The sequence below is a fragment of the Andrographis paniculata genome, unplaced genomic scaffold (assembly GCF_009805555.1).
Source record: "Andrographis paniculata isolate CXL003 unplaced genomic scaffold, ASM980555v1 Contig95END, whole genome shotgun sequence".
Classification (NCBI taxonomy): Eukaryota; Viridiplantae; Streptophyta; class Magnoliopsida; order Lamiales; family Acanthaceae; genus Andrographis; species Andrographis paniculata.
Genome location: NW_026137634.1, coordinates 2,602,230 through 2,621,843, shown reverse-complemented (window position 1 = coordinate 2,621,843; position 19,614 = coordinate 2,602,230). Strand labels below are relative to the sequence as shown.

At 32.3% G+C, this 19,614-nt stretch overlaps 2 protein-coding genes across 4 annotated transcripts; both read left to right on the top strand.

Moving 5' to 3' along the window:
* Nucleotides 1–6,933: 6,933 nt before the first annotated feature.
* Nucleotides 6,934–10,558, top strand: LOC127243673 (nuclear intron maturase 1, mitochondrial). Of its 3 annotated transcripts, none has more exons than XM_051263807.1 (4): nt 6,934–9,127; nt 9,442–9,726; nt 9,804–9,916; nt 10,016–10,558. In XM_051263807.1, the coding sequence occupies exon 1, from the start codon at nt 6,986–6,988 to the stop codon at nt 9,011–9,013; it is 2,028 nt and encodes a 675-aa protein (XP_051119764.1). In that variant the 5' UTR covers nt 6,934–6,985; the 3' UTR covers nt 9,014–9,127; nt 9,442–9,726; nt 9,804–9,916; nt 10,016–10,558. The 3 variants fall into 3 exon arrangements, with proteins under 3 accessions (XP_051119764.1, XP_051119765.1, XP_051119763.1); XM_051263808.1 differs by having other exon boundaries at nt 9,631–9,726; nt 10,016–10,557; XM_051263806.1 differs by lacking the exon at nt 9,442–9,726 and having other exon boundaries at nt 9,800–9,916; nt 10,016–10,554.
* A 1,076-nt stretch (nt 10,559–11,634) lies between these two features.
* LOC127243324 (probable serine/threonine protein kinase IREH1) lies at nt 11,635–18,667 on the top strand. The gene is made up of 17 exons (XM_051263291.1): nt 11,635–12,719; nt 13,599–13,669; nt 13,785–13,967; nt 14,055–15,419; nt 15,678–15,850; nt 15,936–16,182; nt 16,336–16,428; nt 16,517–16,657; nt 16,743–16,835; nt 16,948–17,149; nt 17,335–17,420; nt 17,502–17,590; nt 17,692–17,743; nt 17,815–17,871; nt 17,954–18,130; nt 18,244–18,321; nt 18,416–18,667. The coding sequence occupies exons 1-17, from the start codon at nt 12,041–12,043 to the stop codon at nt 18,497–18,499; spliced, it is 3,870 nt and encodes a 1,289-aa protein (XP_051119248.1). The 5' UTR covers nt 11,635–12,040; the 3' UTR covers nt 18,500–18,667.
* Nucleotides 18,668–19,614: the final 947 nt, after the last annotated feature.

The window sequence follows — 19,614 nt, the reverse complement described above, 5'->3', positions numbered from 1 at the left end:
TATATATATACACATATATGATCAAGTTGTAAAACTCCTAAGACCATATAAAATGTGTACGTTTTCTAGATGGTAAAAAAAATTTATTTTGCATAGAAAACCAAAGACTATATTATTATTATGCATGAGATTAATCAATAATTTGTTTATATATATATATATATATATATATATAGGTATCATACACTACGTATGTCGCGCAATAATTATGTTGAAATCCATAACTTTAATGGGCTTGTTCGTTTGTATTTGTATGTTTTATTATTGCATTTATTATTTAGCCTTTTTACAGATTTATAACGTTCAGGACTAAATTTTATTGTAAATTATTGCGTGCAATTATTAGTTTTATTATAAAAATTTTAAAATAAAAATAAGGGAAAAAATTATTTTTTTGTCCCAATATAACAAAAATTCATCAATTTTGGTCCCAATATAAAAATCTTATCAATTTTGGTCCCAATATAATCAAAACTCATCATTTTTTGTCTCAATATAACCAAAACTCATCATTCTTGGTCGCAATATAAATTATTTATCAATTTTAGTCCCAATATAACCAAAACTCATTATTTTTTGTCCCAATATAATTGAACCTTATCTTTTTTTGTCCCACCGTCAACAAACCGACGAAAAATGTTGACGTGAACTTGCAAGATTGTGCAATTTTTTCGAATATAAATATAAGGTTTGATTTACTTTTACGTCAATATTTTCCGTCGGTTTGTTGATGGTGGGACTAAAAAAAGGTAAGATTTGATTATATTGGGACAAAAAATGATTAATTTTGATTATATTGGGACTAAAATTGATAAACTTTTATATTGGGACAAAAAATGATGAATTTTAGTTATATTGAGACCAAAATTGATAAAATGTTTATATTAAATCCAAAATTGATGAATTTTGATTATATTGAGACTAAAAATAATTTTTTCCTTAAAAATAATCATAATAATTAGTGAACACATGTTTTTCTTTCTACATGTTATAAATTAATTTTATTGTCTTATATATTTCCCGGGTTTGTTTAATTTTTGTTTGAAATTAAATGACCCCATTGATTTGAATTTTTTTTAAATAATATTTTAATATAATTTTTTTATTTTTTTTAAAAAAGAAGGAAATTATATGTTTCTTTAATAAAAATTTTATGTAATAAATAGTGTTGATTTCGTAGGTGATTTCGATTTGTAGTGAAACATTTTCCATAACAAAATATTATGAAGTCAATTAATATACATCAATTAGCAAAATTGAAAGGGACAATAGTCAAAGAATTGTAAGAATGGATTCATTGCTTCTGTTCAATTCAATGACTGTCTTTAATTTAATTTTCATTATTATTATTATTATTATTATTTATGTATATTGTGTTGTATGTGTTTGGAATAATAAAATAAAATAAATTCATGGCAGAGAAAGTTAAAGAGCTTCTTTAAGATTGAATCATTACTTCTGTCAGATACACTTTATTTAAATTGGAAAAAAAAAAATCTACTTTTTATTAATAGGCATCATAGGGTACATTTCTGTAAAGTAAATGACAAAAAAATTCAATTGCAATTGCATGTATACGTACAAAATTAAATAAATTGTTTACTAAATTCGTACATATATATATATATATTTATATTTCAATACAGTAAGAATGGTCCGGTGGCGTAGGAATTGGACGTGTAATCGTTAGGTCATGGATTCACAGTATTAGGTTCAATTGTGAGTTTACTTAATGTGCACTTTCGGATAACGGCGGCGGTTTCCACGTCATAAAAAAATAAATAAGTAACTCCAACAATAATAAAATAAAAGATTTTTAAAAAAAATAAATAAATTCAATGTTTTAATGATTGTTGTGGAGAATAATGAAAGAAAATGTATATTCCTGATAATACCAATTATTAAACTTGTATAAATTTATCATTTAATAAATTGGTAAAAAAATGACAATGTGCATAAAAAATTTGACCTTTTATCGAAATTAAAAATAAATATAAAGATATATGGTTAATTTTGAATTTAGACTTGCTAATCTTGCTAATCAATAAAATTTAATTGCTAACTTGCATATCAAAATTTATTTATTTTTTGTAATGAAAAATAAATAAATAAATAAAATTGTATCTTACTATTTATCAAATCTTGAATATATATATATATATATGTATATCTCTTTCTAACAAAGCACAGCCTCATAGTATTTTAATATTGAACAATAATACTCCTCTGTCTCAATACAATAATCTTATTTACTATTTTTGTCCGTCCCAAAACAATAATCTTATTTCCATAAAAAAAATTATATCATTATATAACTACCCTTACTCTTTCATTATTATTACACAATTGTCACTTCTTTTTGTACTAATACATTCACAAGGGCAAAAATATCTTTTACCTATACCTTTTACTCAATGTCAATATAATATCAATATTCTTTAAATCTCGTATCCAACAAATCCAAAACTATAATTCTGGAATGAGGAAGTAATAAATTAGGTCTACACATTTTAATAGATACATGCATGCAAAACCCTAATTAAGTACAATATGTTTATATATGGATACTTATGGTGCTTATTGTGCAATACAGTGCCCGAATGAGCACTGATTTGTCTCAATCAACATATATAAACCATGCAAACAATATATATGTATAATAAAATTATTTATTTTAGTTATACTTATACTTGTATTAAGATATTTTAATGCTAAAATCAATAATAGCATTTGTTGAGTAGATTTTTGTTAATACAGTAAAATATATAACATTATTGATAGTGGGCAGGATCATTTTTTTAAAGATATTTTTTTTAAAAAAAAAAAAAGAAGAGATTTTTCTAATCAAATCGGTATCTATAGAATCAATGTAGAGATATAAGATTGATTTATTCAATTTTACTAACAAGATTAAAACAAAATTTACTAAAGTCTTAATTCGACTTTCACTATAGCAAAAATCATTGCATAACATTTTGTCGACAATTTCAATTTATCACTAAATATTGTAGAACCCACAATAGATAATTCCTAAACAATTAAATAGAAATTAAATATATATATATATATATTATTGTGTATGTGGAATTGAAATAGAATTGAGTCAATAATTATGAAAGTTAAAATTTTGATTGAGTGGTAAGACAGAAAATACAAGAGAAACAACTAAATAAATTTAGAATTATTGAAATATCTTTGGACACTTTCTGGGGAACTTCTCTTTTTGGATTTAAAGGTCTGCAACCCCACTCACATGCTGTGTTTCTTTTACTTATATCCCTTTTATTTTTATTTTTATTTTTATTTTGAATTTAGTATCATCATCATCATCACCCACAACCCACACCAATATATACATACATGTGCATATTTATATAATTCTATCAAGAAATGGATAATTTTTACATATATAAACTATATATAATGTACAATTAATTACAAAATAAAAATGATAATTAAGTATATATAGATAGATATAGATGTGTGTGCTTGAAATCATTGCTTGTGTTTATTTGGTAATTTTTTGCAATTTATTTATTATTTAATATCCAAAATTTCTTATAAAATATATTCTCCATGTTGTATTCATAATTATACATATAGGTTTTTATTTATTGAGTATTGGTACGTATGAAGGTATTGATAATTTTACTTTTGCATGTACTTATTAATTTTTGTTGAGAGTATTTTAGTATATGTGTTGAACTCACTTTTAATATAATAAAAAATGTATACTTAGATGAAATACATGAAAATGACTATATATATTTACTTTTGTGTGGATGAAAGAAAATTATATTATTTTATCTAATAAATATTACATTTAAGCTATTATTTAAACTAAAATATAAAGTTAAAACCCAAAAAAAAAAAGAAACAAGCACCAAATTAACACACCCATTATTTATTTATTTATTCTTTATTGATATAAGTGAAAACTAAATAAATCCAAGAGTTTAGAAATACTCCACCATAAGCCAAAAAAATTGGACCCCATCATATATGTTCATTATTAAGGCAAAGATCCTTCTTAGCTTAGCTCACATATGTCATTTCAAAATGGTTTTTTTTTTTTTTTTCTTGTTTGTCATCTCTCTCATACTCTCTCTCTCTCTCTATATATATATATATATATATGTAAAAATATAAATACATATGATACCCTTTTTGAATATGTGTGTGTGAGTGTGGACATGTATCCACTCACCCATGTTCCTTTTGGGTGTTACTTTTTGTTTGTTTAGAAAATTCTATTACCATAGGGGAAATCCCACATACTTCTTGAATCAAGAAATATTTTTCAAGAAAAAAAGGATAAAGATTGAGAAAAATAAATAAAAATATGAAAAAATAAAAACATTGCTATGGGAAACAGTCCAAGCAAATTAGTTGATTATGCTTTTTTCTTATGGGACTTTGTGGATTGTCTTTCTTGTCATCAATTTGTGCCCTTTTTTTTTATTTTATTTTATGTATGTAAAAGTTTGATTATTATTTCACCTATTATACTCCCTTCACCCCATATATATTGTTTTAACAAATTTTTACAAGAAATTAAATAAAATAATATTATATTGATAAGTGAATTTTTATAAGTTAAAAAATTTTAGACTAAGGCGGTGGCAATTAGCCGTTAGCTATTAGCTGATTTAATTAGCTGATAATTGTTAGCTGATTCAATTAGTTGGTTTGACTAGCTGATTCGATTAGTTGTTTGTATTCAAATGTTTGGTAAAATAACTGTTTGATATTAGCTGTTTATTAGTAAAATGACAATTGAGCATATTTTTATTTTATTTTTTTCCTAATATATTCGATTATGTTCTTTTGAGTTTAAAATGTTTGAAATTTTTTGTTATTAGTTATTGAAAATTGTAAAAGTGTTATAAAATAGTATTTATTTTTATTATAGTTAGATTTAAAAATTAATATATTTTTATTGAAAAATATAAATAGTTTTTTTTTAAAAAAAATGATGTAAAATATAAAATAATAAATTTTTTGTGTATATATATATATATTATATTAATTATCGATTAGTTTATTATATTTAAAATTTTCGATAAATTTAATTTATTTTTAATATAAAATTTATATAATGTAATTTTAATATAAAAATAAATTATTAATATTTATATTTTCTATTTTATGTTGATTTTAATAAATTTATATATTTTACAATTAAAATAATTTTTATATATAAATTAATTATTTTAAATTTATAAAAGTAAAACTACAATATAATAAAATATTCTAATATAATTAATAAATAATCAAAATATATTTATTTGTGTAAAATGCATAATAAATTTTTAAGGGTATATAAGGAATAAAAAAGTTTAAACTGAAAAAGCTATTTCAAAAGGCAGAAATTAATTTTTTAGGTCCAAAAAGTTATTCAAAAAACTAATTTTTCAAATACCTAAATTAGCTGTTTGACTGGTCAACCAGCTACAAATTGTTCAATAAGCTAAAAAAATTTCAAAAAATTCTTCGTCAAACACCCTCTAAATAAAAATAGACTCTTTAGATGTCATAACCTTAAATGATAATTAGTAATACCATACAAGTGGGACGAGAAAGTATTAGACATGAAATAAATGTTTGAATGATTTTAGGATGATCCAACATTTTATTTCGGTTTAATAGATACAATATATTTGATATTTTTAATTGCTTGATAACATAATTCAATGAAACCAACAAATTGACGGCGGTTAAATATTGATCGAGTCAACTCGGTATCATGCTGATTTGACTTAATTATGCTCTTACGGCAAGACAGAAAACATAATGTAGTATCATATATAAACATGTATTGTACAGTTTAAATTGTATGTACTGTATAAATATATTTATTTTGTCATATCTGCTTTGATAAATATGTTGACCGAGTTAAATCGAGGGTAATTAACACGGAAGTCGTCCAAATAAAATTACATATTTTATTAGGATTTGTTTAGACAAGATTTTTGAAAATTTTGAAAATAATAATAATAATAAAAAATAGTATTTCATTTATTATTTTAAAAAATATATATATTTGATTTGATATTTTCAAAAAGATTTACTAATCCCAAAATTCTAGAAATATTGTATAAATAAAACCTATAAACTTTATGAATAAATTTAAATTAATAAATATGATGGTTTTTGAAATTACAAAAAAGGTGCATTTATATAACTTTCAAATGGGCTTATAAGGCCCATCACAAAATTAGTTGAATCGGCCCAATATTTATAGCCTAAAATAAACAGTATAGTTAGAGGTCATAGGCTTGTATAGTTGTACATCTTTTTGTAAATTTAAATTATCGTATTTGTGTTATTTACCTTTACAATAATATATATAGAAAATTAGAAAAGATGACTTATATTAAAAAAGACTTATAAATTGTAAATCTTTACGAATTTATTAAAACATTTTGTATTTTATTTATGCCTAAGATTTTTGATGTTAAATTAAAATATACCCAATAAACAATATATGACATATTTTATATATTCGTAAAACAAAAAAAAAATTATATAATTTATTAGAGACTCTGAATTAAAAAAAACACTAATTTTTTTTATATAATTTAACCATTTGTTATACCTCTCAAAATATTCTTATTTCTTTTATTTATTTAAGAATCATAGTATTTTTTTCTATTTTTCAACCAAAATTGTATCACTATTACTACGTTCACTTTATAAAAAAAATTTATCCATCTATAATTTTATTACCATTATTTAATTTAATAAATAATAATATTCTTTTTCTATTTTGTTTAATAAATTTTTTAATTATTTCATTTTATTAATTTTTTACTTAATTTATTTTAACATAAAATCATCATTATTTATTAATTTCAATTTGTTTTAGAGAGGGAGTATTAATTAGTTAATAAAAACATAAATTTAATAATTTGTCACGCTGAGAGTCCATGCGCTAATTTTTTGGAGTTCAATCAAACCTCAACAAAACGCAGCTCAGAGCAGAATGTTGTTAAGAACAAATATCAAACACCTTACCGGCGACGGCGTTTTCTCGCCGGCGGTCCGCCGCCTCTGTTACCACCTCAACCACCGTGAATCTCAGCCGCAGGATCCGTACACCCTACTCAAACACGATCCAATTCAAATCCTATCCGATCTGTGGGTGAGGTCATTCTCCCAAACGCACAAACCCTTCCAAAACCTCACCGGCTTCCTCTCCAAACTCGACCTCTGGGTGCTCGCCTACCAGCGGGCGCACGCTCACGCCACTGGTTCGTTCCCTCCCAAAAATGCTATCCCGTCTTACACTCTCCACAATCTTCTATCCCTCAGGAACGCCGTTGTTCGCAACCAGTTCCGGTGGAATTCCAAGGTCCAGCAATTCATCCGCGGCCCCAACGATAAGCGCATTCCCGAGGTTCTCTCGAAGACGAAGCTCCGCGCGATGTTGGCATCAACTGCGACGCCGTTTCAAGACCGGATTGTTCAGGAAGTGCTGCTGATGATTCTCGAACCGGTTTTCGAGGCGCGTTTTTCTTCAAAGTCCCATGGCTTTCGACCAGGTAGAAATCCGCACACTGTCATTAGAACAATCAGGAGTAATTTTGCTGGTTACTTGTGGTTTATCCGAGGCGATTTGAGTGAAATTTTTGATAGAATAGATTCAAATGTAGTATTGAATTGCGTTGCAAAATCTGTGGAGGACAAGAGAGTTTTGAGCTTGATTAAATCAGGGTTAAGAGAGACAGCAACAGCAAGAAATCCCAAACAAGTTGAAGAGAATTTATGTAGAAGGGAGAAAAAGAAAAGACAGACGAAGAAGAAGATACTGCGTGACAATGAGCCTAAGCCTGACCCTTACTGGTTGAGAACATTCTTTAGCTTTGCTCCTGAAGAAGCTGCTCGGCTGCCCGACTACAGTTACTGTGGAATTCTGAGTCCTCTGCTCGTGAATGTTTGTCTCACCGAACTTGATCATCTTATGGAAAACAGGATAGTGGAGTTTTTCCGGCCATCTGAATCCGACTCAATTTGGAAGTATTCAATGAATGATGGTTGCCACAACCCTTCATGGCCGGAGTTTGTGCCGTCAAGTGGCAAAGAGAAGACTAGGAAAATGGACTATATTAGGTATGCCGGCCATTTTCTTGTCGGCATCAGGGGACCTAGAGAAGATGCTGTGTTGATTAGGAAGGAAATAATTGAGTTCTGCGAAAGAAATTTAGGGATTAGGTTGGACAATTCGAAGGTTGAGGTCGAACACATATCAAGAGGAGTTCAATTTCTGGATCACATTATATCTCGTAGAGTTATACATCCCACTCTTCGATATACTTCAAGCAGTGGTAAGATTGTTAGTGAGAAAGGTGTGGGAACTCTGCTTTCAGTTACTGCAAGCTTGCAGCAGTGTATTCGGCAATTCAGACAACTCACATTATTGAAGGGCAACAAAGATCCCGAACCTCTGCCCTGTACGCCTATGCTATATTCAGGACAAGCGCATACCAATGCCCAGATGAATAAGTTGCTGGAGACAATGGCAGATTGGTATAAATATGCAGATAACAGGAAGAAAATAGTCGGTTTTTGTGCATATGTTATTCGGAGTTCCCTGGCTAAATTATATGCTGCAAGATATAGGTTGAAATCTCGTGCTAAGGTTTATAAAATTGCGTCGCGCAATCTTAGCCAACCGCTCAGGGAAAGCAGTAACAATTCTGCCCCCGAGTACTCTGACCTTTTAAGAATGGGACTCGTGGATGTCATTGAAGGTGTTCAGTTTTCTCACATGTCCTCAATTCCATCTTGTGACTATACTCCTTTTCCTAGAAACTGGGTTCCCGATCATGAGAAATTGTTCCGCGAATACATCAGATTACAAGATGCCAAGTTATTTTGTGAGCTTAGTAGGTCAATCAAACAACAAGGTTTATCTCTCCCCCAAGATAAGATATCTGAAATAGTGTGGGATTACAAGATTCTTGGATTCTGGAGCGATCGGTTTAATAAGCACGCCGAAAACTCATCCTAGTCTCATTCTTATTTATTGAATTCTGGTTGTATAGCTGGAATTTTCTAAATCCCTATCGTCTGTGGGAACATTCATGATTCTATCTCGAGCTGGACTTGCCTAAATTTATAACAGGTAAATCTGGTTTTGTCAGTTCTACAATCTGAGACAAATTTGTGGCCTGTCAGACATAGTCTTTTGCATTTGTTGTATGCTCATTTAATGGCTCAATGGTCTATGTCTGATTGTTAATCATAGCTGCACTATACAACCAATGAGTTGTTGATGAGGGTTTACATTTTTGGGTAGTATTCTTTCGAACATTTGAGCCATCGGGAATGCAGATAGTAATTTATGTCTCTCAACTAGTGCTCCCTCCCTGATCCTCTCTTACTTAATTTGGTCTGTTTTTTAGCACAGTCATGTTGAAGTATCGAATATCTTTTCAGGATGCAAAGGAGCATCTTTCTGCCTTGGTTGATAAACTTGGTCCATCCCTGACAGATATCGATCTATGAAAAACATCTCAATGAAATGTTTAATACTACAGCTTATAGCAGTATCGATTGTTTTATTGCTGTGATATCATGGATCTGATAGTTATTGTAATACTTACATGTTTCTTTTTTGAGTTTCAGCTCTCCATAAAATCAACCTATTTCTGAATGTCTTGCATGATAAGTGAACTTGTTTGGAATGACGGCGCATTTTATAAGTCTTCATTACTTTGGCACGTATTATTTCATTTCAACTTTGATTCCTCTGTTAGAGCAACCCTTATGGGGTAATTTCAAATGCTGTTTTTAGGCAGTTCTGATGCAGTTGGCCATGGATCTTCAACAACAGGAATTTGAGCAGCAAATTCAGCATAAATTTTAGCAACAGCCATGACTGCTGGTTCAAAGATAGTCACTGGTCCCAGGGGTAGGAGGATTATGAAACTTTTTGATTTGGTTTGATTCGATGCATATTCTTACATTATTCAGCAGTACTGACAATACCTAATATTTGCATATCACTCAGATTTTGTTGGTTGGGAAGCAATCTCGATTAAAAATGATTTTCAGCTCGGGACTCAGCATGCTCTTGACATGTTTCAAACAATGGTGGGAGGAGCTCCTCGTCATCGAAACAGCAGGTTCACACAATATGGTTTTGATTTTTATTTTTATTTTTATTTTTTGTCATTTTTACAGCAAATAACGTGTATATATTAGGAGTTCATACTGTTACGGTTCAATTATTTATTTTTACTTTTTTAATTTTTTTTATGACATGAAAATCCGCACGCACAGGGTAAATCTTCGCCGAACTTAATACTTGCAAACTAGGCTCCATAAGGCAAGTGTGTGTTTGTTTGGGGGATTGGATTAGATTTTCACTATTCATTCCATTTTTTTTCCCCCAAAAATATTAAATCATAACACCTATTTTTTATTTTTTATATTATACTTAAAAATCAATTTTACATTCAAAACATCACATCAACACCTATTTATATCACATCATACAACTATTCAAATTCAAAATTTTTACTATTCAAATCCCAATTCAAAATCTAAATCCCAAACAAACAACATGTGAAGTGGAGCCGCCGGGTTACATAAATAGAAACAATACATGAAGTATTAACAAAGTGTTATAGACATATTTGTCTATTTAAGTAAAAAAAATAGAACAATGCTAATGATTTCTCCTTCTCATTTGCTTTTACGGTGAAATATTTCATTATTTTGCAGCAAGTATATGTACTTGGGTAACAAAATAATATGTTAAACTTAAAATATTTGGATTTATTTATATATATATTCAATATTGAATTTTTTTCTATTGTCATTTCTATCATTATTCAATATTGCATTGTACAATATCTACAAATTTTGTTAATAATTACAATTTCTTATTTTATTATTTCATATTTATAAGGCAATAAATCAATGGTGAATATTTTTTTAAAAAACATAAATATATTATACATATTTATTATTTTTTGATCAGTTATCTATTTTTTTATACCTAATGTAAAAAATAAGCTTAGGATCATGTTCAACACTATGCTGATACACTTAAAAATTAAATATGCTAATTTATATAATAAAGTTTTATTATTCATGTAATTATAATAATTAATTATAGAAGACTTTCAGTACTATTATTTTAATTTTAATTTTTTTTTTATTATTTTTCAAACAATCCAAAATCTATTCTAGGAGTATGATTTTATTCTTGCAATATTTATTTTTTTATAAAATAATTAAATCAAATATTTTATTTTTTATTTATACTATATAAAAGATAAAACTTTCTTTTAAAATATTAAAACAAATACAATTGCAATCCAAATATGTCCTAGACTTAACTTAAAATAGTTTAAGAACATATTTACAAAGTGTATATATATATATATATATATGGTTATGGTGCTCATATTTTCAAATATTATCAATTTAGAGTTTAAATACCGAATAAAAATTTTAATAATATATATTTTAAATATAGTACGTTGGGTTTGTTTGTTTTGAGAATTTTTTTAATATATTTTTTTTAAAAAAAAAGTAATATATTAAACATATTTATTATTTTTACATTAGTTATATAATTAATTTATTACACAGATAAGCTGATGTATGATAGATAGATGGTAATTTGGTAGGGGGTGGTGTTTGAACATCAAACCCCTCTCTCTCTCTCTCTCTCTCTCTCTCTCTCTCTGTGTATTCAGTCTCTTCCCTATTTCTCTTCTCCTCTTCGCATCGCATTTTCTTCCATTGTCCATTCTCAATTGTCAATTGTCCTAACCGTTCGTCTTCAACAAAACGCACCCCAAAACTACTGTTGAAAACAATTGACTTGACTGCCTTCATTACTCACCACTACTCCATACATACATACATACATACATACAAATCTTTCCATGTCTTCATCTCCCGCCGCCGCCGCCGCCGCCGCTGATTTGGGTTTATTCCAGCGGCGCGTTTTCATTTCTGGTTTGTGAAGAAAAAGAAGCAGCAGCAGCAGAAGAAATTAGGGATTTGAGGAAAAACAGAAATGGTGTTTAAGGGCAGATTCTTTTCGTCGAAGAAATCGGATACTTCCAGCCCCGATGGATCCTCCGGTAGCCCCCGATCCTTCGGGTCGAACTCCAATTCGCCGATCCGATCGGATAAGAAGAAGCCTAAATCTGCGTCTAAAGAGACCTCCCCCGCCGCCTCCTCGCCGGCGAGCGCCGCCAAGGGTTTTTTGAAGAAGAAGGATTCCGGCAAAGGTAAAGAGAAACTGAATCCGACCAAACCTACTTCTGGATACGCTTCCAATTACTCCTCCGCGCCTTCCAAGTTGAAGAAATCCGATGAAGCGGCGGCGCCACCGCCGGCGCCTAATTCGCTCTCCGTTTCGCCGATAATGGCGTCTTCTTTAGGGCTGAACAAAATCAAGACGCGATCAGGGCCTCTGCCGCAGGAGAGCTTCTTTAGTTTTGGGAGTAGGGATAAGAGTGCTGCATTGGGGGCTAGTAATTTATCTAAGCCATTGGGCGGCGCCGCCATTGGTGGCCGTGATGGGATTTCTTCTGTTAGCAAGAAGAAGGATAAAGCATTTGCTGAGAATCTAGATAATGGGAGTAATTCGGACACTATGTCGACAGAGAGTGGAGCATCGAGGGACCAGAGCCCTCATGTATTCCAAGCTCAGACGAGGTCTCGTCTCCACAATGCCGAATCTTCGTCTGGTATGGCTTCGAAACCGACCAAATATAGCCTCATTTATTGACTATGTTGTGCTAACTTATGTTTGCTATCATTAATGTTGATCAAGCTGCGTGAATTGTGAGGGGTTAGTTAACCATTGTCGGCGGATCGAGTTAAATACAAGTTCGGCATTGATTATTTGTAGTATAGGTTAGGTGAGGAGCTTGTTTGACTTGATTTAGTTATGCAAATACTTTAATTAGAATCAGAAATGACGATGATCTATGTTGTCGTGTTGCTATTGAATGCCGTAGTTGCCGAGTGAAAAAACTTGCGTTGGTCAGATGATCTATGGTGTTATTGAGTCCAATGAACAATGCATATAAGAATAGATTGTTCTAGTGTCGGTCCGATGAACAAGATCTATACCGAGACCATTTCTTTTCTGCACCATTTAGGCATTTTTTATATCCGGTCGACTTCAATATGCTTTTATAATATGCTTTGATTGAAGAGAATATACTAATCATTGCCCAATTTTTTAAGAAATTGAGGCCTTGTGGAAGGGATTTTAAAGGGTGAGTTTTTCTTTCCGAAATTTGAATTTGTTAACATGTTTGAGTGTGAGAGAGAAATATCTTCTCAGAGGTAATTAAAGTAAAACACACACAAATATTAGTAATATTTATCATAGTATCCATGAATTATACATCTATAAAACCATAATAATGTTTTGGTTCACAGTAGCCTCTATGATATTCGTGTGAAGGTTATCCGAGAAACAGAGGCTGTGAATACATACTAGATGCTCAATTGTGCGCTTGTTCTAAAGACAAGAAAATCGTGTGAAGCATCTTTTTCATAAAATCTTACTATATTCAGGTATTTAAATACTCTTGATTTTGATATTGTCAATGCAGAGCAATTCAATCCAGCGTGTGGTGATTCGGGAGGTCTAAGGAATTCCGATGAATGCACTCCAGAGATGAAGGTAAAAGCTGTATTATACGCCTGTTAGGTTAAAAGGCATCGATTAGAATTTCTTCCTATTAACTTTAGATGTCAATTGATTGCGCAAACTAGCTAATTGTGAACTATGTTTGTAGACTTCGTACGAATGTGACAATCCGAAAGAGTCAGAATCTCCGCGATTTCAAGCTATACTCCGTGTTACAAGTGCACCAAGAAAGAAATTTCCGGGTGATATAAAAAGTTTTTCACATGAATTGAATTCCAAAGGCGTACGCCCTTACCCGTTTTGGAAACCGAAAAGGTTAAATAACTTGGAGGTAAATAGACTTTTCAGAACCTTTAATGATGGATAAAGGGATCGGGCTGTTATTATTTCATGACACTTATTGTTAAAATTTCAACAGGAGGTTTTAGATATGATTCGGACAAAATTTGACAAAGCAAAGGAAGAGGTGGATTCCGATTTGCATATTTTTGCAGCTGATCTAGTCGGGATATTGGAAAAGAATGCGGAGACACATCCCGATTGGCAGGAGACTATAGAGGACCTCTTGGTACTGGCTCGTAGATGTGCTATGACTTCTCCCGGAGAATTTTGGCTTCAATGTGAAGGCATAGTGCAAGAACTGGACGACAGACGGCAGGAACTTCATATGGGCACGCTGAAGCAGCTCCACACACGAATGTTGTTCATACTCACAAGATGCACCAGATTGTTGCAGTTTCACAAGGAAAATTGGTTCGCCGAGGATGAACAAATTTTTCCTCTTCGTCAATCACTTCAGCCTGCAGATAAAAAGGTCACTTCGAGCCCAGAAAGAAGTGGAAAGATGTCCAGCGATTCAAAAGCATTTTTTAAGGGCCCTTCGACAAGGAAATCTTATAGTCAAGAGCAATCAGATTGGAAGAGAGACCATTCTGTACCTGGAATTCTATCTACTGTTCCTGAAACCACAAAAACCTTTGATTCTCCTGTTGGTAGAGATCGAATGGCGTCGTGGAAGAGATTTCCTTCTCAGTCTGGCAGAAGCCCGAAAGCAGTTTCTTTGGTTAAAGAGGAGCAGAATAAGAACACCGTTGAATCTCCAAGAATTCTAGCGGAACTAAGTAGAGACAATGATACTGAATTAGTAACTGGCAAGGTGCCCGATCCACCTTCTAAAGACTTGCACGAGTCTTCTATGCCAAAACATCAGCACAAAGTGTCGTTGGGCTATTGTGGAGATCAGCCGAGTGTATCAGATGAAAGTTCAATTATCTGTCGAATTTGTGAGGAGGAGGTTCCAACTTCACATGTGGAAGAACACTCTAGAATATGCGCAATAGCAGATCGATGTGATCAAATGGGCCTAACGGTGAATGATCGTCTCATTAGAATTGCTGAAACTCTTGAGAAATTGATGGAATCCTTCTCAGTGAAGGATTCACAACATGCTGTTGCAAGCCCTGATGTAGCTAAAGTTTCGAACTCAAGCGTGACTGAAGAGTCGGAGTTTCTTTCGCCAAAATTTAGTGACTGGTCGCGCCGAGGCTCTGAAGACATGCTAGACTCTTTCACTGATTCGGATAATAATATCACAATGGAAGATGTGAAGACTTTGACAACTGCAGCAGGTAAAACTCGATTTGGTCCAAAGTCTGATCAAGGAATGACGACATCTTCAGCCGGAAGTTTGACTCCTAGGTCACCATTGACGCCCCGAATGAGCCCAATTGACATGCTTTTATCTGGAAAGGGTGCACTCTCCGAGCATGGCGATCTTCCTCAGGTATATACAATTCTAGATAATCAACTTTCGACACTTTTGAGGTTTCCAATAAAACTCGTTGATTTTCATCCTTAGATTGTAGAAAACAAGCGCTTTCTTATGCCTGGAGAAATCAGTTTAAAAGGATTAAAAATGCAAGCTTTTAAGAATCTTTTCATTCTGAATCCGAATTAGTAATAAAATTCTGAATAATCTAGGAAGCAATAACATGATAATATCATATCAACTGTATCTTTCTCCTTTGAAATGCACATGCAGATGAGCGAGCTTGCTGATATTGCTCGATGTGTGGCAAACGCGCCACTGGATGATGATCGCTCTATGCAATATCTGCTATCTTGTCTCGAAGACTTGAAACTTGTGTTAGATCGCAGAAAGTTTGACTCCCTTACAGTAGAAACATTTGGAGCTCGAATAGAGAAATTGATCAGGTCATTTGAGTATCTCTTTGCTTAAAATAAAGTTCCATTTATTGAAGCCATGCTGATTTTTTTTTTTTTTCTTCAATTTTTCAAGGGAGAAATATTTGCAGCTATGTGAGCTAGTTGACGAGGACAAGGTTGATATTTCAAGCACTGTTATTGATGAAGATGCTCCTTTGGAAGATGATGTTTTACGTAGTCTACGAAGTAGCCCTGTACATTCTTCCAGAGACCGCACTTCGATAGATGATTTTGAGATTATCAAACCAATTAGTCGTGGGGCATTTGGTCGCGTATTTTTGGCAAGAAAGAGAACAACAGGAGATTTGTTTGCAATCAAGGTACGGATATAATTTCTTTCATATAGATTGAGTGTAACATCAACAGCTGAATTTTCAATCTACGATAGCTAAGATGATCTTTAAGATAACGTAATTTATCTTCAAGAAATGGAAAGTCATACACATTTCATTTATATATTCAAATTTGTGCAGGTTCTTAAAAAGGCAGACATGATACGCAAAAATGCAGTTGAGAGTATTTTGGCGGAACGTGATATATTGATATCTGTGCGCAATCCCTTTGTGGTGAGCTTTTGCAGCTGACAATGCTATAACTCAATTATATTATATAATCATCTTCATTTGATATTAAAATTTGATGTTGATGTTTTAGGTTCGCTTCTTCTATTCATTCACTTGTCGAGAAAACTTATATCTTGTAATGGAGTATTTGAATGGTGGAGATCTCTACTCGTTATTGAGGAATCTGGGATGCCTTGATGAAGATGTTGCCCGTGTATATATAGCTGAAGTTGTAAGTTTCTTGACAACTTTTTTTCGAATTATCATTTATCATCTCCGTGATCGCGGGACTACACATCTAATCCTACTATGGTTAGGTGCTTGCTTTGGAGTATTTGCATTCTCTTCGCGTCGTTCATCGTGACCTAAAGCCCGACAATTTGTTGATTGCTCATGATGGCCACATCAAGGTTTTTTTTTTTTTTTTTTTAATTTTTTCATTCGTTTTATGAAATTACTATTATTTAGGCATACGACAAAGCAAATATTCTTATGTTCATTTCGATGTCAATATTGGAACAGTTAACGGACTTTGGGCTATCAAAAGTGGGTCTGATTAACAGCACCGATTTGTCGGGTCCCGCCGTTGGTGGAACGTCGATTATGGATGAAGATGAACCTCCATTATCTGCATCAGAACATAAGCAAGAACGGCGCAAGAATCGCTCGGCTGTGGGTACACCAGACTACTTAGCACCCGAGATTCTTCTAGGGACCGGGCATGGTTCGTACATCCTCTTTCCATTTTCTTTATGTTCTTGATAATTTATAGAGAATACGGATTTGATTAGATTAATTACACTTCCTTATGTCGCAAAAATAATCTATTATCTTAAGAAATTTGAAATGGGAAAAGTAGTTCTTACATCCATGTTTAGTTCACTAAATTTTTGTCGAAACCCTCCTCAGGTTTCACTGCCGATTGGTGGTCTGTGGGTGTTATTCTATTCGAGTTAATTGTCGGAATCCCTCCCTTCAATGCCGAACACGCACAGGTTATTACACTTCTTTTTACCTTCTCGAATATCTTAATGATTTTCATTACCTCTCTCATGGTATCCTACTCCATCTCGTAGAAAATATTCGACAACATTCTCAATCGCAAGATTCCATGGCCCCGAGTTCCCGACGAAATGAGCCTCGAAGCATTTGATTTGATTGATCGGTGAAAAACCCCCTTTTTTAAGAAAAAAACTTTTTTTCTCATGATTCCTATTTATTCATAACACTCCATTAATTACGACAACTTAAAAAAAAAAATTGCAGGTTGCTGACTGAAGATCCGAGCCAGAGACTCGGCGCCGGAGGAGCTCCGGAGGTAATTTTAAATCCTAAACCATACTTCATCTTTCCGACGCTCAATTTTACGACGCAAAAATTCCCGTGCAGGTTAAGCAGCATCCATTTTTTCGAGATATTAACTGGGATACGCTTGCGAGGCAGAAGGTTTGATCGTAAATGTTACGGATTGTTGTCGCGTTGAAGTCCCGTAATGCGTTAATCATTTTCGTCTTTTTCTTTTTTCCAGGCTGCCTTCGTCCCTTCATCGGAAGGCCCGATGGACACGAGCTATTTCACCAGTCGATACTCGTGGAATCCTTCAGAAGAACATGTTTATGCCGCGAGTGAATTCGAAGATTCGAGCGAGAACGGAAGCTTGAGCGGGAGCAGTAGCTGCTGCCTCAGCAATCGTCACGAAGAAGTGGTTCGTGCGCCTGTCGAAAAAATGGCGAATTTATTGTTATTCTCGTTGTTATACGATGTTGTAATAGTAATAGTAATAGTAATAGTAATACTAATCTTGTTCGAATGGCCCAGGGAGATGAATGTGGAGGGCTCGCCGAGTTCGATTCCAGCACCGATATCAATTACACCTTCAGTAACTTCTCGTTTAAGGTAATTCCGAAAAACCACTTTTTTATGGATACCTTGGGAAGATTGTGTGATTGTTTGTTTTGATGATGTTCTAATTTGTTTTTTGTCTGGACAGAATCTTTCACAGCTTGCGTCGATCAACTACGACCTGCTTACGAAAGGGTTGAAAGACGATGCGGCGACGAGTTCGGGTACGTGACTGTTCTTGCTGAGGTGGGTTTGCTGGGAATTTGTATTTCTTGTAAATGCATTTTGCAGTTTCTTCTTCTTCTTCTTGCATTGTTCATAACTCAATGGTCTTTAAACTTACACCATTTTTACATGAGGAATGAACTGCACTGCTGAGGAATCAAGATTTATTACAACATTCTGGTTTTTGTCCTTCTAAACTTATATAATGAAAAATGTGGACATATTCTTAGGTTAGGCATCCCAATAATAGGTTTATAGTGTAATTGAGGTTGAGAATGAGATCATTTTAAGAACCTTTATTTGGATTTGGATTTTATTGTTTTTGTAATAGAGAGAGAGAGAGAGAGAGAGAGAGAAGGGTAGTTAGTGAGTCACAAGTAAGTTTCGAGTTTTGAATAAATCAATCACATGGAATTGTCTGTTTCATCATTTTGTATAGAGAGAGAGAGAGAGAGAAGACAATTCCAAGGGGATCCCATGCCCATTAATTATTAAACCCTTTTGTTTCCTTCTTTCCACTATTGCACACCAAACAAACAAATGATATTGCCTACACATAATTTTAAAGTCATGATACTATTGTAATTAGTAGGTTTCATTTTGATAGAAATTTTTTGAAAGTTTTGGGAAAAAATAATAATAATAATAATAAAATAGTAAAATGTTGAATATTGTATACTGCCCATGTCTCATCTAAATTGTTTCAAAATAATTTTGCAGGGGATTAAAAAAAATAGTATTATATTGACGAGTGAATTTGTAGTATAAAATAAAAAAACCTAAATACCCTTAGGTTGGGTTTAATAGAGTCAAAAGTAAAAAATGGGAAGATATTTGAGTAATTAGAGTAAAAATAAGGGTAAATTAGTAGTGAGATAAGATTATATATAGGACTGTAGGAGTATTTAATTTGAAAAAAAAAAAAAGAAATTCCCCTAGTTAAAATTGTAAACATACACCATACCCTACCCTACCCTACCCCATCCATACCCCATTAGGAAGGACCACTGAAATGAAGCTGTCTGATTTCACATACACCCACCATTTATTGCCCGTTTCCTAAAACTATTACTACTATACAATACGCACAACACAATGAATGCCCCACTCCACTGTCTCAAA